Below are 27,892 nucleotides of genomic sequence, written 5' to 3'. Positions count from 1 at the left end.
GAGCCCTAGCATTAGGAGTCGCTGAGGACGTCCTGTCATGGAGGTGGGAAAATACAAGTGGCTGGGGTACAGCCCCTCTGCCCTGTACCGGCCCGGCGGCAGGTGGTGTGGTCTGAAATGCATCGAGTGAAACCCTTGTTACATGCTATGCACATGTGTGTTTTGTGTCTCACTGTGTTTGATATTATATGATATTTAAGAAAGCACTAAACTGTAATAAAGCATTTAATTTGCTTTTTATTTAAACACACACACACACATACACACACACAAGTGGCCTGGGGCAGGAACTCGGAGTGAGTCACTGGCTGGCTACACTGGCCTTCCAGGCAGTGAAAGGGAAAGAAGGAAAGTGAAGCTGGCTGTGGCTGTGGCTGAATGTAGATCTTGAAGGTCGAACCGGGCACTTTGACTTTATTCTGGAAGCAGTGGAGAAACAGTGAAGATTTTTGAGGAGGCTATAATCAAATAATTCATCAAATATTTATAGACAACCTGCCATCTGCAAGGTGCTGGTGACACATCCGCGAATAAGGCAGAGCTGTCCCTGCAGGGGTTTACCATCCAGTTGAATCACTTCACTCTGGCAGCCAGTATGAAGAGGGCATTGGAGAGACCAGTGAGAGATACAGCCTGACCTAAGAAGATCTGGAAACTGATGGGAATGGAGAGGCAGACACTGTGAGATTTCCCCGAGCCAACTGTCTATCCAGCTTTCCCTCTTCCACACTCAACTGGACTGAATTCTTGGGGGTGACTAGGTTTTAGTGAAATGAAATCTTTATCTTCAGTAGCTCCTGGAATAGTGCTTTGCATATAATGATCTAATAATTGCTTACAGGATTGGATGGTGCAAATGCAGATAGAATAAGGAATTCAGAGGAGACAGTGGTTTGGAAGAAATAATATGTTCCTAAATGGTTGGATGTAGCTATACAGTGGGGCCTTGACTTACGAGTTTAATTCGTTCAGAGACCGAGCTCGTTAAGGAGCTCATTAACTCAAATTACTCTATCAACTCAATGCAAAAAATCAGCCGAGAGACAGCTGGTATCTCAAAAAACTCGTTAGTTGGGACACTCGTAAGTCAAGGCCCCATTGTATAGAAGTTCAGTCTTAGAGGGAAGAGGTCAGAACCAAAGTATACCTATGACCCAGCCCATTAGTACCTGCCCTTAACAGGAAATGGCAGAAGAATTCAACTATTCAAAAGGCTCACACTTCAAATTGTACACTAAGGCATAACTGATCTGGCTCTGTCTCCTGTTCAACCTATGCCATTCTCCTGGGCCACATCCTATGCTTTAACCATTCCCCAGAGATGTCAGCATCTTTCATACTCCCCACTTCTCCAAGCCTTGTTGCCTGGCTCAACACAAGATACAAGGAGTCTCCTAGGCAATAAATCGATCCTCTCCCCTTTCTCATAACCTTACCACGATGTAATTATTTGTATCACCCTTCCCCCACCCCAAGTTCTTCTCAGCAGGGGCTGTTTTAGTTGTCTCTGTCTCCAGCATCCAGTCCAGCACGTGGCTCATTTGGCCCTCCATGTTTGTTGAGTGAATATTAGAGTGAATGAAACAATGTGAGAAAGGGAAGGAGGTCGAGGGACCAAGAGTCAAGGAGGGGAGGATAGTAAGAATTCGAAAGCCTTTCTACTTCCTTGGAGTAGCGGTATTCATTGAGTCAATAAATGTTTATTGAAAGCCTAATGTGTTCCAGGCATACTTCAGTGGCTTCAGGATCAGAACTGTCTCCAAAGGCTTGAGTTAAAATCTTCCAGTTAGTAGCTGTGTGACTTTCTGTAAGCTGCTGACCTTCTAGAAAATGGGGACAACAGTACCTATCTCATTGGATTGTTGTGAAGATTAAAGAGCCCGGCCAGTGTGGCTCAGTGGTTGAGCATCGACCTATGAACCAGAAGATTACGGTTTGATTCCCAGTCTGGGCATATGCTCGAGTTGCAGGCTCAATCCCTAGCTGGGGGCATGCAGGAGGCAGCTGATCAATGATTATCTCTAATCATTGATGTTTCTCTCTCTCCTTCTCCCTCTCTGAAATAAAAAATATATATATTAAAAAAAAATAAGATTAAAGGAGATAACCCACGTGAAGTGCTTAGCATTGTTCCTATCTCAACATTTAGTAGACAAGGTGGGGGGTAACCAGTATATCAAGAAGGTATACATGTGTATGTAGATTCATGAGCATTCATTTAACAAATATTTCCTAAATGCTTACTGTACAAAGCACTTTTCTGAGAGTGCTATTGAGAGGTTTTGGATTCAGTGTCCATCTAGAGATGAACTAGAGAAGAACAAAGCAGACCATTATTGACAACGAAACTATCCCAGAGCCCAATCATAGTAATAGGGAACTTCAACTACCCATGTATTCACCTGGACCACATTGGCAAAAAGACCACGGTAAGCCCTCAGTAAATGCTGATTTATTACATGAATGAACATGCTGAAAGACTCACTTCATTTGATTTTTGTCCTCGTCCTGGGAGAAAGTATCTTCAAATATCTGATATGGACCACTTAACCCCAAGTTCTACCAAATGGCATCCCCATGGCTGTGGGATTCCTGTAAAATACTCACAGTCTAGTGGGGAAGAAAGACACATAAATGAATAATTTGAGTAGCAAGTGTTACGTATTCCCAGAGATAAATCCAGAGATTATGAAAGCACACGGGTAGGGGTGGGGGACACTGTACTCTAAGGTGGGAGTTAGTTCTTGAAGGTTTCACAGAAATGACACCTTTGCTGAGCATTAAAGGACACTTTATAGAAGGCAGGGAAAGACATTACAGGCAGAGGGAAGCATGTGTTTAAAGGCATAGAAGCTAGACATGTGGCAGGTTTGGGGAGCTCGAGGTAGTTTGGTGTGGCTCTAGCTCAGAGGGCATATGGGTAAGGGCAGGAAATCTAGGCTGGCGTCAGTTTATGAAGAGCCCTGTATTCCATGGTTTGAATTTTATTCTTTATCTTTTTCAGTCCTAGAATCACCTGGGGAGCTTTTAAAAGATCAATGCCTGGCTCTCGCCTCCAGATTGATTCTGATGATCTTTTCATGGCAAGAGGCTTGAGTGTGTTTATGTACTGCGTGGAAGGAAGCAATGGGCTCCAGCACACACCTCACAGACTGAGATGTGTGAAAAGGAAGAGTAAGTTTGTCAATGGACCGGGAGGAAATGGGAGAGTTTGGGACCTGTGGGGAGGCTAGGTGGAAGGCCTTGGAGGTCAGAGGGTTCAGTGAAGGTTCCCACACCAGGGCAGGCTGATAAACTGGAGGGGTCTAGGAACTCACAGTTTTGTTTTGTTTTGTTTTTTTAATTTAAAAAATTTATTTATTGATTTGAGAGAGAGAGGGAGAAAAAGAAAGGCAGAAACATCAATCTATTGTTCCACTTATTTATGCATCCATTGATTGATTCTTGTATATGCCCTAACCAAAGATAGAACCTGCAACCTTGGCATATCAGGACAACACTAACCAACTGAGCGACCCAGCCAAGGCCAGGAACTCACAATATTGATAAGGATGACAGGAAATCAGGTGACAATTTCCTCTGGGTCCCATCCTGTCTGACTGCCTCCTCACTCACTGTTCTCTAAGGGGCCCTTCTCCATCCTCTTTCCCCAGAAGGCATGGATTTACTTTCTCCATGGGTTTAGTCTGAAAACTGTCACCTGTATAAACTCTAACAATTCTATCATTATTTTAGGCTTTATATTTCAGCGGAAAAATTAAAGGAAAGTGGAATCAAACAAACAGGAATGGCAATAAGTAAAAAATAAGGTAAATCTATATGGGAGTGAGTGAGTGACTGAGCAGGTGGAGCAGTGGAATAGAGTATGGGAGAGGCAGGAGGGTGCTGGGGGGGGGGTGGTAGTGGTGGTGGTGGCGATGGGGCTGTTGTCATCTAAGAACAATAGAAACTAAGGGTCACTCTAGGCTGAGGGACAACAGGAGTGTCAGGTAGCCTCCTAGGGGCTGTGTCAAGCTTCCCCATGCCCATCTTGTAAAGGACAAAGGGCACTTTCTACACAGCACTCACATGGGGGAGTTGAGGGGAGTGCTGAGTCTGTGAGGACAAGGGAGCCAAGATGAGGGTGAAGGGTTTGTCAGTTAATCATTCTACATGTCCCTGGGCCTTAGCCAGATAGAAGGTATACACTGCCTAAGCCTGGGACCTTGGCTGAGGAAAATGGAGCTGGAAAGACATCTGGCTGGCAGAAGGGAGAGGCTGTTTACAAACACTCATATCATCTGGAATTTGGGGGTTTGCCTGGACTCTTGAGAGGTCAGGGACAAGAGTAGGTAGCCAATGCCATGGGTATCAAAGAGTGTTCCCTGAACTGATCATTGAAAAAGAAACTCAGAAGGAAGAGGGCTGTGATAAAACCTGCAGGAAGAGCTCTGGAGAGAGAAAAGGGGAAGCTTTGGGGTAGTAGACAAACTCGGGGAGATTCTTAAAATGGAAGAGTTAGCAAAAATCTGGAAGATGTGTGAGAAGAGCCAAGAGGGTAAAAGAGAAAATGTAGCTTACTATTCAGTACTTTCTCTGGCAAGCATGGGGCCAGTTGCTTTCCAGGTGTTCTTATGGTTCAGTCTTGTAAGGTACTGTTATCACTGCTTACCAGATGAAAAGAATGGGATCAGAAAGGGTGAAGGATCTTTTCAAGGTCACATAGCAAGGTGGAAGCAAATAGGTATTCCTAGGCTGAAGGGATGGATGGAGGAAAGCACAGTGATTCTGTTTGGTTAAAGAATAAGGTGAATGAAAGGCCTACTTATGATAGAAGGTTAAAAAGTCGGGTGGCCCCCTATCATGAAGTGTTTTGAATGAAAGAATGAGGACTTTTTCCTGGCCAGTGTGGCTCAGTGGTTGAATATCGACCTATGAAACAGGAAGTCACGGTTCAATTACTGGTTGGAGGAGGCAGCCAATCGATGATTCTCTCTCATCATTGATGTTTCTATCTCTCTCTCCCTCTCCCTTCCTCTCTGAAATCAATAGCAATACAAAAAATTTTTTTTAAAGAATGAGGAGTTTCAGTTGTATTGGGTGTGTCCCTGATTTTTAAGAAAGGGGGTTGGTATGATCCCCATTGCTCTTTACGAAGATAAACCTGATGACAGTAAACTATATTATCAAGAGAAAAATGAGGAATGGAGACCATCTGAGAGAACAGCTGAGAGGCACAGATGTGACACAATGAAGGCCTGAACCAGAGCAATCAGAGTGAGAAGGAAGAAGAGAGAGGAACCAGAACTGACAGCAATGCTAAGCTGATAACCCAGGTGAAGCAGGACGGAGGCCAGGGCAAATAAGTAAGGACAATCAAGGAGAGAACTGATCATAGCTGCAGAGAGATCTCTGAGTGACGCAGGCCCTGTTTAAAAACAGAATGTAGGCAGACAATGGAACTAAGTGTTTACCTGGTTTGGACAGGGAAGAGACATAGTGTAGGAGGAATGAAATAGAACATTTCAGGTGAGGGAATTTGTCATTTGGTCTCAAATAAAAATGAAGCAATTTAAGAGACCAAACTGGGCTCATTAGGAAGAGTATAGATGACAACTAAGTAGGAGAAAAAAAATTCACAAAACTAGATTTGAAAATGTCTTATCACATCAGATAAGTCAGTGATTTGTCTGCATGAGATGCTAAGGAGACACCATGGGAAATGAAATGAGCATAAAGGGTGTCTCTGAGGCCAAACTCCTGAGATGTGAGCACAGACAAACTGCAGTGGAAAGAAAAGGTTACTTCCTCAGAAATATTGGTCAATCATTGATTTAAGCAACAATTACTGAGAGCAGAGTTCTAGACACTACCTTGAGGATAGGTAATATTTATTGAACTTCTACTATTGTCAGGCACTATTCTAAGCACTCTCTCTATATTAATCTATTTAAACTTCATAGCAAACCAATGAAATAGCCACTATTATTATCATCCCCATGAATTTAAAAAAAACTGAGGCAGAGAAGTAAATTAACTCGCCCAAAACCACACAGGTCGTGTCACAGCTAGGATTCAAACCCAAGCAGTCTGGCACTAGAACCCGCTCTTAACCCAAATGCTACATTACAGATGCTGTAATACAAGACACATTGTCTTGCCAAAGATCACACAATTCCTAGGTGGAAAAACTGGGATTCAAACCCTGAAAGTTTAATGTGTTTGAACGTGGGGGACAGTAAAGGGCAGCAAGAGCTAGACTTAGTATGCACAAGGTACAAATGTGGAGCATAAAAGAGGAGGTAATTGACCTTACCAGTGGGAGTGGCAAGGAATTGAGGACAGATTGGGTTGTTGGAAAGGTTCACAGAGGAATGACTCATGAGCTGAATTTTGAAGGATCATTGGGTATTCATCAGACAGAATGATGGGGCAAAGTGTTCCATGTAGAGGGACCAGTGGGAATAAAGAAATGAAGGCTGGACCGGCCGGTGTCGCTCAGTGGTTGAGCATTGACCCGTGAACCAGGAGGTCAAAATTCGATTGCCAGTCAGGGCACGTGCTGGGGTTGCAGGCTTGATCCTCAGTAGGGGGCGTGCAGGAAGCAGCCGATAGATGATTCTCTCTCATTACTGATGTTTCTCTCTCTCCCTTCTTCTCTCTGATATCAATAAAGACATTTTAATTTTAAAGAAATGGAGGCTGAATAAAGTCTGTATACCTGGGGAATAGAGTGAGTGATGGGATAATATAGAAAATAAGTCAGGGGCTAGATCACACAGAATCTTATTTGCCTTCCAAGAAATTTGAGCTGTTTTCCAAACTTTTTCAGTGAAGTAAATGTAATGGCAAAAAAATAAAAATAAAATAAAGATCCCTAGGGAATCCGGTGGCTTACTCCAAAGCCCTTCAGATTACAGTCATGCGCCACACATTTTGGTAAACAGACTGCATATACGATGGTCCCATAAGATTAATAGTGCTGAAAGCCTCCCTTTGCCTAGTGATGTCACAGCCATCATGTCGTGGTGCAATGCATTACTCATGTGCTTGTGGTGATGCTGGTGTCCAGTGTTGGTAAAGTCTACAGTAGTGCAGTCATGTCCTAGGCCTTCACATTCACTCGCCACTCACTCACTGACTCACTCAGCAAATCCAAGCTCCATTCATGGTAAGTGCCCTATACATTTTTTATACTATTTTTACTGTGCCTTTTCTATGTTTAGATACAAGTGCCTACCATATTTAGTATAGTAACATGCTGTACAGGCTTGTAGCCATACAGGGTGGCAAATCCCTTCCAAATGTTAGCCCCTATGTGTTCAAGGCTGTAAGGCCAGAGTCATATCAAGCCTCCCCAGTTAGGCACAATGAACTGTCAGGACTGATTAAAAAAAAGGGGGGGGGGAGCCCCTGGCCCTACTTCTGGCCTGTTGCTAAAATTCAGTAAGTTATCCCCCCAAATCTGAAGCAGATAAAAGAAAATGTACATCCCTCAGTAGTTTCTCTGGACAGTAATCAGGAGTTGACCCAGGGTGGGCGTTTGGAAGGATTCAGCCTCCGTCCTGCCTGGTGCTGGGATCAGCTCATACGGCTCCTGTGTCCACAGGGCACAGAGAACACATTGTCCATAGGATTATTCCGGACAAGAAGCTCAGACAAAGGGAGAAGTTGTTCCCAGCTGCCTGGGGGAGGTGAGATGGGGGTGGGAAAAGGGACCAGCCTTGCACTAGGGCATTCCTACAGAGTTCAGCTTCTTTCCCCAGCAGCAGGATGGGAGGTGGGCACTACACAACCTCTCCATCTCAGTTCCAATGCCAGGACCCCTTATGGAGTTGGAAGGAGCACTTAGCTACAACCTACCTATCTTGGCTGTTTCCCAAGAAAGTACAAGGTTAATTAAAGTAAGCTAGCTAGGTAAGACAACAATAAATATCAGAAGGGGAAGAAAATGGGGTGACTGGGGCAAAGATCAAAAGGGAGGCTCAACAATGACCCAATCCCAACTTTAGGACAGAGCTGCAGAAGGAGAGGTCCTAGGCAATGGGTGTCAGACAGTGATTCAGTGAGCTCCCACCTGCAGGATGAACTCAGTGCTGAGTAAGATCTTGAGATTTCACAGCTGCTGTTTTCTCCATGCTAGATATAAACCTGGAAGACAATCTCATTTGCCAGGGGCCCCAAAGAGGAGAAAGCAGAGCAGTCAGAACCTGAGGAATATTACCAGAGTAGGGCAAGAGAGCCATCTTTTGCAAATCCTAAATTTGAGCACATCATGTCCTTTTTTTTTTTTTTTTAAATATATATTTTATTGATTTCAGAGAGGAAGGGAGAGGGAGAGATAGAATGATCAATGATGAGAATCATTGATCGGCTGCCTCCGCCACACACACACACACACACACACACACACACACACACACTGGGTATTGAGCCCACAACCTAGGCATGTGCCCTTGACTAGAATCAAACCTGGAACCCTTCAGTTAACAGGCAGTTGCTCTATCCACTGACCAAACCAGCTAGGATCATCATGGCCTCTTCTTCAAAGGAAGCTCCATATATATTACCCCCTGAGGGAATGAGTATGTTAGGAGTGGGAGATACATACTCTCCACTGAGGTGGTTACTGGGTTATATGGGCCCCATAGTTGGCGATGCTACATAGGTTGTGCACTCCAGAGGATTTGGAGGTGGGAGCGGGCTTGGAAATGAGAGCATGTGCTTTCAAAGTTTAGAAGTTGGAGATGTGAATGCCTCCAGAATAAGGAGTATTTGTTTATGGGCACAAGATACATGTCAGGTTACTGCATATGTTCCTGTTGGGATAGAATATTTCCATTCTTAGAGGACAAGGAATCCATTTCAAATAGGTAGAGTGGGAATAAAGTCAGTATTAGCCATAGACAACGAAGAAACATGGCTTTGGTGCCTTTCAGCAGGAAGGAATCTTTTGGTGGAATGAAGAATAGCAGTTACCAAAAGTTTGCTTCAGGGATTTTACAGAAGCACAGCATAAACCCTAGGCCAGTGATGGCGAACCTTTTGAGCTCGGCGTGTCAGCATTTTGAAAAACCCTAACTTAACTCTGGTGCCATGTCACATATAGAAATTTTTTGATATTTGCAACCATAGTAAAACAAAGACTTATATTTTTGATATTTATTTTATATATTTAAATGCCATTTAACAAAGAAAAATCAAAAAATGAGTTCGCGTGTCACCTCTGACACGCGTGTCATAGGTTTGCCATCACTGCCCTAGGCAATATGAGAGTTAGCTTTGACAACACCAGTAGGAAGGGAAGGGATAAGAAGATAAAGAACACCTGAGTGAGCTGACAGAGTAGTAAGTGGGAGAAAGGTCTGGCTTTGCCTCAGAGCCAATGACATGACTCCCTGTGCTGCTGTGTGATATGGTCAGTGTACTTTGTGGATACCATTTCTTGTCTTGATGGAACAGAAATGAATGTGACATCTGGGACCACTTTTCCAGTCCTCTGCTGCCACAGCCTGGCAGAATTCTGCCTGGCACCGAACAAATGCCAAAGTACTAGATGTGACGAAAGAGAACAGAAAAAAAGCAGCTAGAAGGCTGTCCTCATAACTCAGGACTTTTAGATCAAAGCTAATCAGAGATAAAAACTTTTTAGGGAGAACAAATTACAATTACCTTGAAGCAACCTTGAAAGTCTCATAAATTGCTGTCAGATATGCCTGACATATGACCATCAAAATTTAAGTAACTTTATTCAGAGAAACCCTTTGGTCCACTTCTACTGACTCAACCCTTGCCCTTGCCCAAAAGGAGTGAGAAAGGCAACTTAGATTAGAGACTCAAAATCATTCTGCTCTTCAACTTAAAAACACAGGCAAAGGTACTGGTGGCTACCCATTCCCATGATTGATCCGGCTCTTCCTTGAAGCACAGGCTCATGGAGAGCAGAGCAGGCCCAAGCTTTACCAAAGCTTTAGGTAGATCGTTCACCCCAGCCCAGAAGCCTCATCGCCTAGATTGAAGACATGGCCAGGATGGAGCCGGGCAGAGACAGTGTGCCTCTAAGAACATAGAGGCTGCCACAGTTTCTAGCAGCACAAAATAAGCAGACTTTCCAACAGAACAGAGTGGTCCATGATCCTGTGTTCATCAGCTCACCACTGACATGAAGCAGTATCAGATCAGGGTCAGTTCTGGATCAAGGACTGAGGAGGGCAGTAGGGAGAAGTGGCTGTAGAAACTATGATTTATTAAATAGCAATTATTTCATACTAGAGGCCCGGTGCACAAAATTCAGGCATAGGTAGGGTCCCTAGGCCTGGCTGGCAATCAGGGCCAATCGGGGCCTTCTGGCTGCCAGCGGGGCCTTCCTTCGTTCCCTGCCACCCCCTGGTGGTCAGCGCATTTCATAGCGAGTGATTGAACTCCCAGTCTCTCGGTCGAACTCCCAAGGGGACATTTTATATATTACCTTTTATATATATAGACACTGTGCTAAGTGTTTTACATTCATTTTCTCATTTAATCCTCACAACAGTCTTATGATGTAGAGATTACTATCATTTACAGATAAGAAAACAGGCTCAGAAAAATTAGGTCACTTGCCCAAGGTCACACAGTTAGTCAGTGACAAAGCTGGGATTTGTCTGTTGCTGAAAGCCATGTCCTTTTATTGTACCCATCTAGGTCAGTTTGGGCAAAAGGCAATTTTACTGCCTAGCTCTACAAAGAGCATCTGGGAGTCGAGGTCGCTGGCCACACTCACCGCTGGTAGGGATGCATTGAAGCTGACTTGATGTTGGTTTTTATTCCACTTGGCATTTTCCCTAAAAGGAACATAAAGAAAGACACTTGATGCATGGTAAGACTTTTATGATAATTCAGAAATGTGGTCTCTTAGGTTTCCTTCTGCCACCCTCTCTATCAACTCAAAACCTCTGTAGCATCTGAACCTGGACGCCAAAGCTCAGAGGCGTGGTTGCACACCAGCTCTCTCCCTAACGGTATCAAGGAGGAAAGGGCTGTTTGTGGGGAGATGACGTGGTGGGAAGGATCAGACTCCTGCTCACCTATTCCTAGAAAAGATAGCTAAATCTGTGTGATCCCCATTCACAGGTAAAAGAATATACTTTTATTTTAATTGTCCCTTTTCTCAGACAGTGTAGAAGAAAATATCTCTTCTGGTTACTTGCATCTGAACTCCTCCAGACTGTCCTCATCCTCACTAAAAGTGAGCAGGAGACAGAATATGGAGAAAAGAATACATGTAGCACTGGGAAACTTACTGCTTATCAATTCTCAACCCACCTACCAAATGGTCTTAATTAAGGTCTGACCATCGGTTTCTCTAAGAAAAAACCCCTAACATATCTGATATGCAGAGTAAATGGAACAGAAGGGTAGCTGAGAGACAGATTTGAGATAGCGGTTGGAGGTGAGAGCAGTTTCTGCTATTCAAAGTTATTCTTCATTCTCTGGAGTTTGTTAGCGTCTCAAATGAGATTTTTACTCTCAAAAATTGTTTTCTGGATCACAATCCAGGAGAATGGGAGAAAATCTCCAGCTCTGGGGAGGCTGAAGGCTCAGACAATTCAGCTTATTCCCACCTCCTTGCTCAAGGTCTGTCTCCATGTCAATCCCTGCCACCTTACCTGGTTGACCTGCCTGGGCCATTTGTACCCCACTGAGAATTGACTGCTGCTGGCTTGGAGCACCTGTCATCTGCACCTGCTGCAATCCTGAGGCTCCTGCAAGGATTGTTCCAGTTCCTGGCTGGCCTGGCTGGCCAGATCCACTGGTGCCTGAAGGTCTCCAATTGGACAGCCCCTTTCCAAAGGCAACAGCTGCCACCAAGGCATTGGTGTCTGTAGGGTTAAAGGTCTGCTTGTTTGGCCGGAGACCTGAAGAAAAAGGTGAGTGAGGACCCTGAAGTATTCCTCTGACCCTGGATGGAACCTAGCAGTAGGAAGACCAGTATGAGTACCAGGGTTTAGCGTTCTGACTTTAGCAGCATCTAGACTCCCTGGTAGCCCAGAGGAAGAGTCAAAGAACCCCCACAACTATCTCAGAATTCTCCCTTTTCACTTTGCCCATTTCCTCCATCTGTTCTAGGGCTGGACTTAAACACAAAAAGCTAACAAAATGGATGTATACCCTTTCCTAAGCAGCTCATTCTTATGTGTCCTCACTTCGCTACTAACCACCATTCCTATAAAAGTGGTCTTATCCCTCTTTCCTGCTCCATTTTTAAAAAATTTATTTTTATTTTCAATCCTCACCTGAGGATATTTTTTCCATTGATTTTTAGAGAGAGTGGAAGGGAAGGAGGGGGAGAAAAGAGGAAAAAGTGAGAAAAACGTCGATGTGAAAGAGACATCAATTGGTTGCCTCCCACATGTGCCCTGGTAGGGGCTGGTGATGAACCTGAAACCCAGGCACATGCCCTTGACTGGGAGTCGAACCTTTGACCCTTCAGTGATAGGGACTGATGTGCTAACCACTTAGCAACACCAGCTAGGGCACTCCACTACTTATTACTATGGCTGGTGCCTTTGGGCAAGTTTCTAACCTTTTTCTATAAAAGAGGAAAGAGATCTGACTTATGGAAGTAAGGATTAAACTCAGGGCTTTCCTTCTCCATTTTGTCACCGATCCCTCCATACCTCCACTCTCTGATTCTCGTTCCTCTTTGCTGATTTTCTCCAAAAGGTTTGAGCACATTTTATTTAAACTCTGGATCTGCTTCTGTAACACACAAATTGGTAGAGAGATTAGGGCAAGCAAGAAATGACTGTGGGGAAGCTGCTTTCCTGTGCTCTTCCAGGGGGTATTTATATGCAATCAACTGTGCATCCTATGAGACAGCAATAGTAAGGCCTAGCTTCTCACGTGGGACTTGGGGGATGGGGGGCAGCAGGGCAGTGAATCAGTCCAACCTGAGCTACATCAGCACCGATGCGGGCAGCATCTGTTGTCAGTTGCTTCTCTTGCTCTTCAACCTCAGGGTCAGGCTTGGTTCTCAGATGGTCAGGGACTACCTCATGGCTGAAAACAGGTACTCGTCCTTCCGTCTGCCGCTGTTAAACACAGCTTTTATTAATCATCCTAGGCATTCCAAGAAGATTCAATCTGGACCGATATATAGGTCCTGTCACAGGCAAACAATGCATTTTCAGGAAAAATACAGCCTAAGATGTATGATACTTTGCTTCCTAGGACACCATACCCCTCACTCTATCATTCATCTCTGTTTCCTCACACTCCTATCTGTACTAGACACAGGGGCAAATCTCTCTGCTCCATTTTAATCAAAGACTAAAATATACAAAGTTACAATAGAAAATGCATTTTGCTCGAGACAGGTGTTGGATGAGAAAGGCCTTTGCCTTGGTGGCAAGTCCTCAGGTTTATTTGGGAGCAGCTCCCCAACTCCAGGACAAAAAGCAAGGCCTCCAAAATGCAGCCTCATTTTTTATTGCTCCACATTCAGAACCTCTACAATAACCAGCCAACGACTGTGCTCTAGGTCCTTACCAAAGAACTTAATTTCCCAAGTTGTACCCTTCTCCTCCTCTTACCATAAGATCTTCATCACGGTCTGGGGACAACACCAGAGGGATGATGACCTGGTTACGGAACAGTGGTGTCTTTTCATGCTTCAAGACCTTGTTCAGAGTGTTCAACTGTCCAGAGAGCAAGGCAAAGCTGTCCAGGACAGAGGGCCTGGTGGTAGTAAGAAGGTGTCAGAATATTCCCAGTAAAGTAGCCTCAAAGGGGTCCTTCAGATTAGGAATACTCAGACTCACCCCCAAAAGACTCCTAGCCCTAGAGCTGGACTAGGTAGGAACCAGCGTGTCTTATAGGGATTGTGGGGTTAGAAAAGAGGGACACACTTTCAGTTTCTGACACAGATGGAGAAAAAACTTCATTTCTTGAATGGGGTGAGGAACAGTGGCAAAATAGGAACCATGCCTACACTGTTATCACCAAAAGTTCAGAAACGGAGTAAAAGCCTCTTTTCTGGCCTGGAAATAAGATCTATATTTCCAGAGTAGGTTGGATTTAAAAGGCTCACCAATATCTATAGCAAGAGATCCAATATGACCTTTGTGTTCCTACTGTAGTGGGAGGATTTCTTTTCAAAGAAGTCAAAGGGTGAGAATCAAAAGCTAGAAAGAGCCTAGATTGGGAAACTGGGCATTTCTCTACTTCCTTGTCATGGAGGCCCTATAGTATACTTCATTCGTTAAATGTTGGGAAACCTAGCTCTTACCAAATCATAAGATGTTTGCAAACTGATACATGGTTCTATCACTGGAGGTGCCCTATTCACCAGGAGGCTTGGCCCTCCCACCCATGCAGCCCTCCCCAGATTACCCTGGCCATCCTTACCAGGTCAACCGGTCATACTCGTTCTCTAATTTGTAAATGAAACTCCCCAGTGAGTTCTTCAGATCAGCCACTTGACTCAGCAGTGCATCTAATGACGCTTCAAGCTGCTTCTCCTCCCTCTGCACCAATAGGAACAGGTTGGTTACCCAGATGAGTGTGAGTATGACACATACAAAGGAAGGCTGAAAAGCCAGGATGACAGTATGCAACACTATTAAGTAACACAGGATCTCACTGGCATAGGAGAGCCAGGTTGTTTTCTATCTTTGGTATTTGGGTTACAGACAGCATCAACTCTTAGACCTTTCAACTCATGCACCTGACCTCGATTCTTTCCACCAACTGATTCCTTTCTCCACCATTTCCTAATTCATGCCTGGTTTTTCTCTGTACTAAGTATACTCTATTCCAGTGATGGCGAACCTTTTGAGCTCGGCGTGTCAGCATTTTGAAAACCCCTAACTTAACTCTGGTGCCGTGTCACATATAGACATTTTTTGATATTTGCAACCATACTAAAACAAAGATTTATATTTATTTTATATATTTAAATGCCATTTAACAAAGAAAAATCAACCAAAAAAATGAGTTCGCGTGTCAGAGGTTCGCCATCACTGCTCTATTCTCTCATTGAGAACTTTTCTCGAGACCTAATGTCTGGGTTTATTCACTTTTGTGTACCTCTGCAGCATCGGTACGACTCTGTTCTAGAGCTTGCCTTGTGAGCCAGGCTGTTCTTGCCAATGGCACACAATCTCTGAGAAATCTACCTATACAGGAAGGTTTCTCTGACCACTGGCTGGCCTTGGACCACCACCGCAGCTCCTGCCTCAGCTCTTCATTTGCCCTTAGCATTTGATGTTTCAACCTTCTCCTTGCTGAATTAATCTGCACTCATTTTATCTCTGTGCCAACATTCCTGTGCCCCTTTCACAGACTTATAAACATTTACTGACAGACGTCCAGGTGCAAGAAACTATGACAAATGAACAACAAAACAACATAATGAATGGGGAAGGCTTGGGGTGGGGGTTGGGCAAAAAGGGAGAAAATGGGAGACATCTGTAATACTGTCAGCAATAAAATAAAAATACATTTTAAAAATGCAAATGTCGCCCCAGCTGGTTTGGTTCAGTGGACAGAGCATCGGCCTGCGGACTGAAGGGTCTCTGGATGAGTCCAGTCAAGGGCACATGCCTGGGTTGCAAGCTTGATCCTCAATAGGGGGCGTGCAGGAGGCAGCAGATCAATGATTCTCTATCATCATTGATGTTTCTATCTCTCTCCCTCTCCCTTCCTTTCTCTCTGAAATCAATAAAAATATATTTTTTAAAAATGCACACGTCCTAAGCACCAGACAAAAAACGGTAAATGCTGGGGGGAGGGGGAGAGTCCTGCAAAATAATTTTTTTCTATCCATAGCCTCCGGTTTTACTTTGGGCACAGGTTGGGAAATCGTCTTGCAAACTCGCCAATGTGCAGGGCAGGAGCCACCCACGGCCTCAGATTATAATTAGTTTAGCTTTTGGCCACAGGGGTTCCACAATTTCTTCATCCCCCGGGCTTCTCTCCGATTGCAAATTCCCTGTTATTTCGGCATCCAACAGTCGGTCACCCCGGCACTTTCTTGAGTCGTCTTCCTTAGAATGCAGCTCAACCTTCCCAAATTACAACCTGGTCCTTTCCCATAACCTAGCAAATCAGTGCTGCTTCCTCCCTCCCGAATTAGCCGTGGTTTCTCTCTGGTCACACGGGCTCCCAACCCATGTCATCTCCGCCTCTCCTCCCCCGTAGGCCTCGCCCCTCCACCCCACGTTCCCTTAAGTGTCAGCCTCGGGCTCTGCCCCCTACTCTCAGCTTCAACTCCTCATTCTCTCCTCGGTCAGCCTACTCTCGGGCCGGTTAACCGAAACTAAGTGGCTATCGATAGCCCCAACCAAACACTCACCTGCATAGCGGGGGCAGTGTCTGCGGCAACCACCTCCTCTTCCGGTTTTCAAGTCAACGAGTCACGCGGAGAGGGTTGCTTCCACCAATCAGAGAGCTCATAAGTTGTCCCGCCTACTCACTTCCTGTTCCTGCCAGGTGCGCGGCAGCCGGGTCAGGGGTCACAAGCGGAACATCTTCCCTGGCCCGGGCCGGCGCGGGAGCGCTGTGTGATGGCTTCGGAACGCCCGGAGCCGGAGGTGAGGGGCGGGCGGGCGCAGCTCTGGTCCCCGAGATCCGAGGGCCCGGCGGCCTGGTCCGGCCGTGGCCTCCTCCGGGTCTTGGGGCGACCGGGCTAGCCCCGAAAGCCTGTCAGTTGAGCCTCCTTCCCGAGGTCCGCAATTTCCTCGAGGGGAAACTCGCTGCTTTGTGTTGTTTACTGAAATTTCATCCACGTCGCCGACTCTAAGGCTCTTGGGTGATTTGACCTAATAATAGTATTAAACCCTTTATTTTGATTTTCTGTTGCAGTTTCAGGGGGCAACAGGGCGATGGACTTACTTTTCCGATTTCTGCATTTCTTCAAACATTGCAATCCCATAAACAGCATGAAATAATTTATTTCTAGCGTTCATGCTTAGGGAAAGCAGTTTTGGTTTCGTGAAAATATTTTTGACTCGGAGTGAAACCTCGTTCCACTATTGAGCTAACTTGGGGCAAGTTTTGACATCCCAGATGTTGTTTCCTTCATAAAATACCTATCTCATGGTGTGTTGTGAGGATCACAAGTATTAAACCAGAAAAATGCATTTGAGGTGTCAATTAGGTGGTAAGGACCTCGAAAGGAACGTCATATACCTTGTGTTATTCAAACTCGTGCAAGGAAGGTGGCAACACCCATTCTCGTTTACAGATAAAGGAAATTGGGACGTGAGGGAGGTTAAGTACCTTACTCAAGTGCCACTCAGCTGGCAGGTAGCAGAATTCTGCAGTTAGAAGCTCCGAGCATAAAATTGCTCAGATTTGGAAGGAACAACATCACTAGGGGAGGTGTCCAATATTACAAGAGAATATGAGTAGGTGGGAAGGGTGAGGGGTGTGTATGATGACACAAATAGTAGTCATTACTAAATGATTACTGCATACCAGGCATCATCCTAAGCACTTTACCAATACCAATGAATGCTCTCAACCCTATGAAGTCGACACTATTACCATCCCCATTTTTCAGTTGTGGAAACAGGCACAGAGAAATTCAGAGAAACAAAGTTGCACAGCTAGTAAGTAGTAGAGCCAGGACTCCAAAAACAGGGGGCCTGGCTCCAGATCTTACGTTCTTAACCATAATGTTTAATAATAATAAATATTTATAAATAATGAAGTAGCCATGGGATGGTAAATCTCCAGTTCACTGGGATTTGATGTGATGAGACTCAGGATTAAGTAGGAAATTATGCCTTATTTAAAATAATCAGACATATTCACAGGAAGAGCCCATGCATCAGAAATACCAGTATTGAGAAAAACCATGAAATAATTTATAGTCTATTTTGTTATGGATTAAAACAAGGAAATAAAATGGGGAAATACAACATACTTTCTAGGCAGATAGTCTTAAACAGCATTGTCCAGTAGAAACCTAATGCAAGCCATCTATATAAATTTCCTAGTAGCCACATTTAAAAAAGTAAAATGAAATGGAGAAAAATTAGTCATGTATTTATTTAATCCTATATTTCCAAAATATTACTTTAACTTATAATAAATATTTTTAAATTATGATATATTAACATTCTTTTTTGTGCCAAATCTATATATATATATATATATATATATATATATATATATATATATATATATATTGATTGATTGATTTTTTACAGAGAGGAAGGGAGAGGGATATAGAGTTAGAAACATCGATGAGAGAGAAACATCGATCAGCTGCCTCCTGCACACCCTCCCACTGGGGATGTGCCTGCAACCAAGGTACATGCCCTTGACTGGAATCGAACCTGAGACCCTTCAGTCCGAAGGCCGATGCTCTATCCACTGAGCCAAACCAGTTAGGGCTGTACCAAATCTTTAAAGTCTAGCATGTATTTTACACTTCAGCACATATCATTTTATACTAGCAATAATACTTCAAGTGCTTAGTAGCCCCATGCAGTAGCAGCTACCATATTGAACAGTGCAGATCTAAAGTAACAGAGTCAAAACACACTCCTGGGAATCTCATTCAGCCAAAGATTAAGCATTTGTTAAGTTCTTGATTTGCATTTCTGAAAATGTTATCTCAGGAAGTAAAGGGGTAAAGAATTCTTCCGCCTCTGGGCAGAAAAGTGACTGACCTTTAGGGTTGCTACCACCCCTAGAGAGAGCGTTTGGGCATAGTCAGATTTAAGAAATCATTCGTTCATCAAATACTTAAAATATTTTGAGTGCTGTTATGGATCCAGAATTGTACTAATTATCAGGGTGGATATGGGGCAGTGTAAGACATGTTCCTTATTTTAATGGCGTAAGCAAACATTGAATTATGATAATAAGTGCTGCAAAGGAAAAATACAGAGTGAATGAGTATTTAACAGCAGTTTTTTGTTGTTGTTTTTTTTGGAGGGACTGGTTCTTTATTTTAAAAAGATACTTGTTCAATTTTCAGTATCAAAATGTTGCACTATTGGTTTCTCTTTCTCCCAATTGGCCCCCAAAGGGACCACACCAAAGGAGAGTACATTTAAGCCAATAAGCTTTAACAACAGTTCTTAACCTACTTTGTTAAGAAATGGTGGGAGCTGAGGTGGATCAGGAAGTTGCTTCAGAGGAATAACATTTAAGCCTTAAGAATGAGAAGACTAAAGGAATAGTGAGAATTCTGAAGTGAGAAGGTTGAGCCTTTGGAGATCTGAGAGGAAGCAGCTGCTAGTGTCTACAGTGTGACAATGAGAATAGCTAACACAGGTGCTTGCTAAAGTCATATAATACTTCTAACTCCTCCACCCCCCACCCCAGAAATAGGTACTTTTATTAGTCCCCTTTCACAGAAAAGGAAACTAAGGCACAGAGAGTTTACATACCTTCACCAAGACCTTCCACCGATAAGCAGCAGAACAAGCATTTGATCCTAGGGACTCTAACTTAGGGGAAGATGGGTGAGAGATGAGGCTGGAGAAGATTCAGGTTGAGGCCATACTAGAGTTTCAGGACTATGTCATATGTATAGTGGTAAGGAGACTTCAGACAGTTCAGGGCGGGGAGGTGGGGGGGAAGTCTACATTTTTCATGGGACTCTTAACAGAAAACAGCACAAAGCTTGAATTATATCTCAACTACAAAGAGCCAGGTGCAAAAAACAAGTTAATGAGATGGGAATGTTTCCTTTATACTGATATACATGATATGCAGTGCAGTATCTGATGATGTTTTATTCATCTTGTTATAAATGGTATGTAGGCCTCAATAATTGTTCCAAAGAATGATAGGCTCCCTCTATCATTGTTCTGACTCTCCTGTTTAGTTACAACAATATCTTTATGAAATAGATATTATCCACGTTATCAGTGAAGAAACTGAGGCCTGGGAAAATTATGTAACTTGTCCAGGCTCACCTAGATAGTAAGTAGTAGAACCAGATTTAATTTCAGATCGATCTCTTGACTCCAAAACCCTGCTTTCTCTTTGCCGGACTCTTCTAAGTATAAATGCACTTCAGACTCAGGAGGATTAAATATTAGGGACTTGAAGCTCTGTATGAGTGTAGGCACTGTGAGAACATCACAGATTCAGGGATTCTCAAACATTAAAGTGGAAGAATCACTTGGGGAGCTTGTTAAGTGTAGATTCCTGAACCCTATCCACTCTAATTCAGTTGGTTTGGGGTGGTGCCCAGGAGTCTGCATTCTGATAAGAACCTCAGGTAATCCTGATGCAGCTGGCCCTTGGATCACACTTTGAAAAATACCATTGGAGCTGCTTAAATCTTTTTTTAAAAATAAATATGCTTTTAGAGGGAGAGAAACATCATGGATAGGCTGCCTCCTGCACGCCCCCTACTGGGGATCGAGCCTGAAACCCAGGCATTTGCCCTGACTGTGAATCTAACCCAGGGGTGGGCAAATTTTTTGACTCGAGGGCCACAATGGGTTCTTAAACTGGACCGGAGGGCCGGAACAAAAGCATGGATGGAATGTTTGTGTGAACTAATATAAATTCAAAGTAAACATCATTACATAAAAGGGTATGGTCTTTATTTTTTTTTAGTTTTATTCATTTCAAACAGGCCGGATCCGGCCCACAGGCCGTAGTTTGCCCACGGCTGACACCAGTAACCTCTTGGTTCATGGGTTGATACCCAACCACTGAGTCACATGGCCGGACTGCCTAAATCTTTTTAAGTCCTCCGGTTCTGATAAATTACACCTTGAAAGTGAAGAAAACATAAGGATGTTTTGAAAACATGGTTGTTGACTTTGAAGGATCACATATACGGGGGAATGTGAGAAAAATTGTTCCTGGCTTCAAGATAGTGGATTCTGTAAGAACTGATTGATGAACTAGACTCCAGCTTGGCCTTGGACAGTCAGTCCATCATTCTAAATGACTTTAGAGACAAGGCGGAAAAATGGAAGCTGTATAGTAGTGTAATTAAGCAGCCTACTAACTAATAATCTAAAGAAAGTTTTCTAATAGCACAGTGATCATACCCTCCATCTGGTTTACCCCCCTCTCCCTCCTCACTTAACAAACCCTGTTTAACCTTCAGTGTCTCTTTCTCCTAAGATCCTAGCCTGGGACAGATTATTTAGTTACATGTTATCATAGAACCCCATTCTTATCCCTTGGTGAATATATTCAGTTTATATAATAAAATAATTAGAGTAGTGACTTGATTTTTTTTTTCCATTGGGTAAATTTTGTAAGAATAGAGAATGCCAGGTTTTGCTTTCCATTGTATACTTAGGACCTAGTGCTGGTATGTGGCAGGCTTTTCATAAATTTGTTGGCTGATAAATGAATGCATGCTCACCTTGCCTTTGTCCTCTTTGGACTTGGATGAGGACGATGGCATCCTGATCAAATTAGCAGGGAAATTAAGCTGTAAAGCAGTGGTTCTCAACCTTCCTAATGCCGCGACCCTTTAATACAGTTCCTCATGTTGGGGTGACCCCCAACCATAAAATATTTTCGTTGCTACTTCATAACTGTACTTTTGCTACTGTTATGAATCGTAATGTAAATATCTGATATGAAGGATGTATTTTCATTGTTACAAATTGAACATAATTAAAGCACAGTGATTAACCACAAAAACAATATGTAATTATATATGTGTTTTCCGATGGTCTTAGGCGACCCCTGTGAAAAGGTCATTCAACCCCAAAGGGGTTGCGACCCACAGGTTGAGAACTGCTGCTGTAAAGAGACTTATTAGAAGAAAAAGGAGCCCTCTCCTAACTTCACAATAGAATAATAGACTGAATTTATCGAATATAATAGGACTAATTGAATAATTGTATGTGTCCCAAAAAGCCAGCTACATGAGGACAGATCTGAACAGCAGCACAAGAGAGAAAGTCATGGAGGTTCCTGAGTATGGGACGATAAAGCTTTTCAATATGTGAATAGAACCTCGAGGGCTCTGAATGTGTGACCTCACCTGGGTATTGTGTTCCATATCGGCCCCCACATTTTAGGTTGAGAAGTAGATCAACCAGAGTTCATTCATAGGCATATGATATAAAATAAAATAATGAGGAAATTTGAAGTCATGCTGTTGGAGACGCACTTAGAGAACCTGGAGATACTTATTACGGAAAAGCAAAGACTCCGGGCTGTCATCAGATGTTTGATAGACTCAGAAGCAACTGATTGTTGACTGACTTGTTATTATACTGATGTGTGCGTTTATATTTTCATATTTATATTTTCATATTTGGGGTAGCTGGTGGTATTTTATAGAGGAGGACTAAAGCTCAAGCCCATAGTCTCGGCTATCAAATCACACTTTCTTTCAAAACAAATCTATTAGAATGCACACCAGAACCTTCTCCCCAGATTCTAAGAACAGCAAAAAAGAAGATAATACTGAAAAAGAACAGACTAGTAAAAAACTGGCTTAAAACAAACAAACAAAAAATACCACAGCTCTCATGAAAGCAAAGGAAAACCCCAAACAATAGATTTGCTAGTTTTTCCATAAAGTGGGTGATGAGGAAGGATGGAAACTCTTGAACAACAAAGAGCAGATGTTGATAAAAGTGGAAAAGCTAAGAATAACTGGTAAATCGATTGTGAGAGCAATTTCTCTTTCATGCTTTTATTCAACAAGCATTTCAATACTTAGTGTGCTTTGGCACTGTGCTAGTTTCTTAGGATACAGCAAAGAACAATATATAGACAAAGCCCTACTTCCCTGGAGCTTCTAGACCTGTAGGAGAAACAAACATTAAAAAGTACATAAAGCCCTGGCCAGTTTGGCTCAGTTGGTTGAATATCCTCCCATGTACTCAGAGGTTGTCTGTTCCACTCTTGGTCAGGACACATGCCCAGGTTGCTAGGTTGATCTCCAGTAGGGGGTATGTAGGAGGCAGCCAAAGGATGTTTTCTCCTCTCTCCCTCTCCCTTCCTCTCTCTAAAAAAAATCAATTAAAAAATATTTTTAAAAGTGCATAAATAGCTTGCTCAGCACCTTTCCCTTCCCCTACTACCACCCTCCAGGCATGTTACCTTTGCCCTTCTCTCTCCGAGGCTCCAAGGACCCTTCTTTTGCTTCTGCAACTTGTTTCCTGAGCCTACGCAGCCCAGCCGGCTCACCTCTACTACCTCTGTGACTCTCTAAATAAACTTTCTCGTATAACTTTAATAAATAAATAAATAAAATAAAAAGTACATACATTCTTTTATTGTAAACTGTGGTGGGTGCTATGAAGAATTATAGACTGTTTTGTGAATACCCAACAGAGATACCTAACAGTGCAGGAAATCATTGCCAAGATTTTAGTTCTAGAAGATAGAGTGACCAAATGTCCCGACTGTCCTTATAGTGTTGGCCCTTGGACATGTGCTCTGACTACCAAAGAAGAACAAAAGGAAAATAGTATGGAGGCTAGTGTTAAGATTTTCTCACCCTGAGAACAATTGTACTGATTATGGTTAGTTTTAAATGTTAAGTTTACTTTGCTGAGAACATAGCGTGAATTCACTTACTTAGCAAAATTGTTTTGAGCATCTTATATGCCAGGCACTGCACTAGGCCCTGGGGATAGGGTGATAAACATGAAGGACTGCTAAATTGGGATATTCTTCCTATTGTGTGTGTGTTTTTAATTTATTTCTCTATTTAAGGGGGAGAGAGACACATCTAGATTTGTTGCTCCACCCATCCATGCATTCATTTGTTGATTCTTGTATGTGCCCCTACCAGGGATCAAACCTGCAACCTTGGTGCTTCAAGACAATGCTCCAACCAACTAAGCTACTCAGCCAGGGTGGGATATTCTTCCTGTTCTGATAATACTCTGAGCCCCAGCCTATCCTTTTTCAGATAAGAAGTTGGCAGGGATCCAGCATAGTCAACTCAAACACAAGCATGGTTACTAATCTCACACCCACGCCAGCTCGGTCAATCCTGAGGGAAAGGTTGCCCTTTTATGAGAGTATCCCACTCTGAGACCATGGATCAGAGAAAGAGAGGGCAAGTAATTGCTGCAGGTTCTTTCGTTGCCAGTAGACTCCTTTTCTGACTTTAGGGGCTTGGCAATAAGACTAATTTGATGGGACTTTTTTAGGAGGTTGTGGTTAGAAAGTGATGGTAAATATATTAATTTTTCCTAGCTAACTTGGAAATCTTTCTGCCACTTACTGGTTTCTGTCAACCCTGACACCTCCCTTTTTATCACTTTCTTTCTCACTTCCAATTAACCGCCAGTTCTTGTCTGTCTTATTCTAAAAATATCTTAAAGTACAACTAAGCTCACTTGTCTCAAAGGTTAGTTGAAGCTGACTTTTGTTTGTTTTTTCATAGCAAGACTTTCTCAATGAAAGGCAGTGGTGATTTCACGTGGTAGCACAACTCCTTGTCTCCCCTGGAACATAGAATGGCTACTTTGAGTAGCTCTGGTTTAGATGACTCATTTCCCATGGTCATTAAGGAAACTTTCTGAATCACATGGTATCCAGAGGGAATTTTTTTTTTTTTGTAATTGTAGGAATGTTATAATTATAGATACAGATTACAAAAAAGAGAAGGAATCTTGTACAATAGGAGAACAAACCATCCTCAGCCAAGTATTGCTGGTTATATTAAAGAATGTCTAACCTTTAAAACCAAAGAGGGGTGGGGGGCAAGGGAGGGTGGAGAAGGAAGTATAGAAGTTTGTGTAGATGGGTTCACCCTCGTGCCACAGGGAAGCTTGGCAGTGCCTCAGTATGAGGTTGCCACAGGACGTGCTCCAGAATGCCTTGTCTAATCAGCTGCTTGCACTTCCACCCAGGTAGAAAGTGCTGTAGTTTTTTTAAATAGGACTGAAGTGCCATCATCAACTGCAAATTCTTCAGTCTTTTAGACATCGTACTTCAGTATATAGGCATTGGGGAGGTTCATATCCCATGTAATATCCAAACCTTCATCTCCTCTCAGTGACCTCACATAAGTAGCAAAGAACTTTTTATAATGATTGAGCCATGCTATTTCTTTAGCAGACATGTGAAATCGTAAAACATTTGGCAAAACACTGCTATATTCCCACCTGAGTGGGTCATACAGGTATGCTGTCAATTTCCTAGCAAAGTACAGTGTTGAAATTTGGTGGTTGGTATCAAATTACTTCGTCCACCCAACTTCACTTCATTGGTTTTGTTCATATAAAGCTTTCATCTCCTCCAGAACTTGCCTGAGTTCATCCTCCTTTTTTTCTTATAAACCTTTTTAAGGACATTTCCAGGGAGTGATCCAGATTGGATTTCAAGCCTTAGAGGAAGGTCAGAAAGCCTAGGGTGGGAGTGGAGGGAACTTTCTGCTGCAATTCTGGCTTGGTGGGTGTTCCCTTTCTGGCCAGTGTCCTCTCCCCTCTCTAGTTGAGGCCACTGACCTGTGGGAAGGTGCCAGGAGAAGCCCCACTCCTGGGACCAAGCCCAGACCCCAGTGCAGTAAGCATCAGCCACTCAGCCTCGCTCTGACCATGACACAGTGCGGTGCTTCTTTCTCCAAGACCCAGAGGAATTTGTTTTATTAATCTTCACCCAAGGATATTTTTCCCATTGATTTTTTAGAGAGAGTGCAAAGGAGGGAAGGAGGGAGAGAGGGAGGGAAGATAGACAGGTAGGGAGGGAAAGACAGAAACATCATTATGGAAGAGATACCTTGATCAGTTGCCTCCTGCACTCGCCCTGGGGATCCAACCTGCAACCCAGGTATGTGACCTGGAATCGAACCCGTGACCCTTCAGTGCTCAGGCCAATGTTCAGTCCTCAGGCCAAGGTTAAATCCTCTGACCAGGGCAGAAGGAACTTTTAAAATGTAGATATGTTTCTGTCCTGTTGGAAGAAAAGAGTTGGATAGCTTGGCCTAATTCAGGACAAAAGCCAGAGTCCTAGCCAGGGTCTACCTCAGCCCAGAGTAGAGAAGCAGAATAATAGAGAGTAGAATTTCCCAGACCTGTGATCCTAGATGGTGTAGAGACAATATAAAATAATGCTGAATCACATAAAATCACTGTGTAAATTAGCATTTGTCTTGCTGATTTATGTTAGAGTATCCTTTCTGCTTGTAAACTCCCATTTCCTTCATATAACCACTTTAAATCTTTTCTGCTCATAAGTCGCTACTTTAATCCATTTATCACTCAATAGAAGGGCTTTGCAGCTCATCAAGCCTGGGTTTGACTTCTGACCCTGTACCTAAGCCACTTAACTTTTTTTGATCTCCGTTTTCTTCTGTTAAATGTTTTGTGTGAAGACTGAATGAGATTATCTATGTAAAGATCCTAGTGTGCATCTAGTAATAACTGCAATAGTTCAATTTTTAAAAAATATATTTTTATTGATTTCAGAGAGAAAGGAGAGGGAGAGAAAGAGAGAAACATCAATGATGAGAGAATCATTGACCGGCTGCCTCCTGCATGCCCCACACTGGGGATCTCAAGCCCAAAACTTGGACATGTGCCCTGACCAGGGAAATTGAATCGTGACCTCCTGGTTTATAGTTCGACGCTCAACCACTGAGCCACACGGGCCGGGCGCAATAGTTAAATTTTATTCTTGCTAAGTGCTAGGCACTGTGTTGAGTATTTCATATGCATGATGTCACTTAATCTGCATAACAGAATTATTAGATTAGTATTAGGATTACCTCCATTTTACAAATGAGGCCACTGAAGTTTAAAGAGGTTAACTAATAAGTGGAAAATTAGGATTCAGTCCTAAGCTGTCTAAATCTGAAATTCTTGCTCTTAACCTCTATAGTTGTATTATTGAATATATTTTAGGTCCTCAGTATGAGTTTCTCTCTTCTTTTTGCCTTCTACTTCCATCTCTGCCATTTCCCAGTATCTGTTTCTGTAGCTTTTGATGCTCACCCTCTGTCTTAGAGAAGACTTTCTTCTTCTGTAGTCATTGCACCTCTACTCTCCGTAATCTTCTCTGACTTTAGGCACCCTCTATTATTGCTTCTCCAGAACTATCTTGATCTATACTCCATTCATATTTCCCAATTTTAGAGGGACAAAAACACTTCCTTTCAACACCACAGTTCTCAACAGGCAGTCATTGGCTTCTTTCTGTTCATTCCTCTACCACCTTCAATCCTCACAGCCTGGCATTTTCCCCTTCACTAGTCAGGGACACAGGAAGAGAAATTTGCAATTTGTCTAGAGCAGGAGAGTAATCTTTTCATCTGAGGCAAGAGTAAGGTAGTAAAGCAAGCATGTCAAACTCAAAGGCTAACACGGGCCAAATAAACAAGGTTTAAGTTTAGGTGGGTTGCAAAAAAACAAAAGCTTCAATTTTCATAGAAATGGAGGTTTATTTCGATAGAATCATGCTGAATACAAAGGCCTGAAATAAATGAGTAATCGTTAACATAAAATAATAGAACATTTTAATAAAAATTAATTTTTTTTCTTGAACATTAACTTACCAGACACTGAGTAACTACACAAACTAATAAGTGTAACGCAAATAAACCTATTTTTCTTGTTCTCCGAAAGGGAAGTATTTCCTGTTGCGCACACCGAACAAGTCAGTCCAAGACTAATGACGTGGCAATTGGCTGCTAAAATATTCGCTGCTAATATTAGTGGAGAGAAATGGTGCGCCTGCTCATATGGCGAGTAAGGGAAATGAACGCAACACTATTATAGTAATCCATCGTTAGCGTTGTAGTTCATTATTAATAATTATGTATAACAGGATATTGTAAAACTTAAGTTACGAAATTTTTATTAACACATTTCGTACATACCGTCATATTGGCTGGGCTGCATGCGGCCTGTGGGCTGAGAGTTTGACATGCTTGGAGTAAAAGGAATGTTACATACCTATAAGGATTAGTCAGGGAGAAATGTTTGGGGATTGACCCTATTTTCTCTGTGACACCGTAGGCACA

The 27,892-nt window shown here is 42.9% G+C and overlaps 2 protein-coding genes across 11 annotated transcripts in view; one reads left to right on the top strand and one right to left on the bottom strand.

Annotated features, from left to right (window-relative positions):
* Positions 1-229: 229 nt before the first annotated feature.
* Positions 230-16,436, bottom strand: MED8 (mediator complex subunit 8). Of its 7 annotated transcripts, none has more exons than XR_004973926.1 (9): positions 16,316-16,435; positions 14,368-14,486; positions 13,554-13,698; positions 12,912-13,052; positions 12,639-12,720; positions 11,628-11,876; positions 10,742-10,802; positions 2,486-2,610; positions 300-419 (listed from the first exon to the last, which is right to left on the bottom strand). XR_004973926.1 is itself a non-coding variant. In XM_036348356.1 (8 exons), the coding sequence occupies exons 1-8, from the start codon at positions 16,319-16,321 to the stop codon at positions 302-304; spliced, it is 921 nt and encodes a 306-aa protein (XP_036204249.1). In that variant the 5' UTR covers positions 16,322-16,436; the 3' UTR covers positions 230-301. The 7 variants fall into 7 exon arrangements, 5 of the variants coding, with proteins under 5 accessions (XP_036204249.1, XP_036204253.1, XP_036204250.1 ...); XR_004973925.1 differs by lacking the exon at positions 300-419 and adding an exon at positions 2,058-2,310; XM_036348356.1 differs by lacking the exon at positions 2,486-2,610 and having other exon boundaries at positions 230-419; positions 16,316-16,436.
* Positions 16,437-16,457: 21 nt separating this feature from the next.
* SZT2 (SZT2 subunit of KICSTOR complex) overlaps positions 16,458-27,892 on the top strand; it is a 56,008-nt gene continuing 44,573 nt past the window's right edge. For all 4 annotated transcript variants that reach the window (XM_036348351.1, XM_036348350.1, XM_036348352.1 and 1 more), the window contains exon 1: positions 16,458-16,553. In XM_036348351.1, the coding sequence (XP_036204244.1) occupies positions 16,527-16,553 (27 nt within the window). In that variant the 5' untranslated portion in view covers positions 16,458-16,526. The remainder of the gene's footprint in view (positions 16,554-27,892) is intronic.

The sequence above is a fragment of the Myotis myotis genome, unplaced genomic scaffold (assembly GCF_014108235.1).
Source record: "Myotis myotis isolate mMyoMyo1 unplaced genomic scaffold, mMyoMyo1.p scaffold_m19_p_2, whole genome shotgun sequence".
NCBI lineage: Eukaryota > Metazoa > Chordata > Mammalia > Chiroptera > Vespertilionidae > Myotis > Myotis myotis.
This window is presented reverse-complemented; position numbering and strand designations above follow the sequence as displayed.

Bases quoted from the DNA above. Each gene is read 5' to 3' on its own strand.
- MED8 (XM_036348356.1), bottom strand. The intron at 13,053-13,553 runs GTAAGAGGAGGA...TGTGTTTAACAG, and splicing joins ACCGTGATGAAGATCTTATG to CGGCAGACGGAAGGACGAGT. The intron at 11,877-12,638 runs GTATGGAGGGAT...CTTTTTCTTCAG, and splicing joins ACGAGAATCAGAGAGTGGAG to GTCTCCGGCCAAACAAGCAG.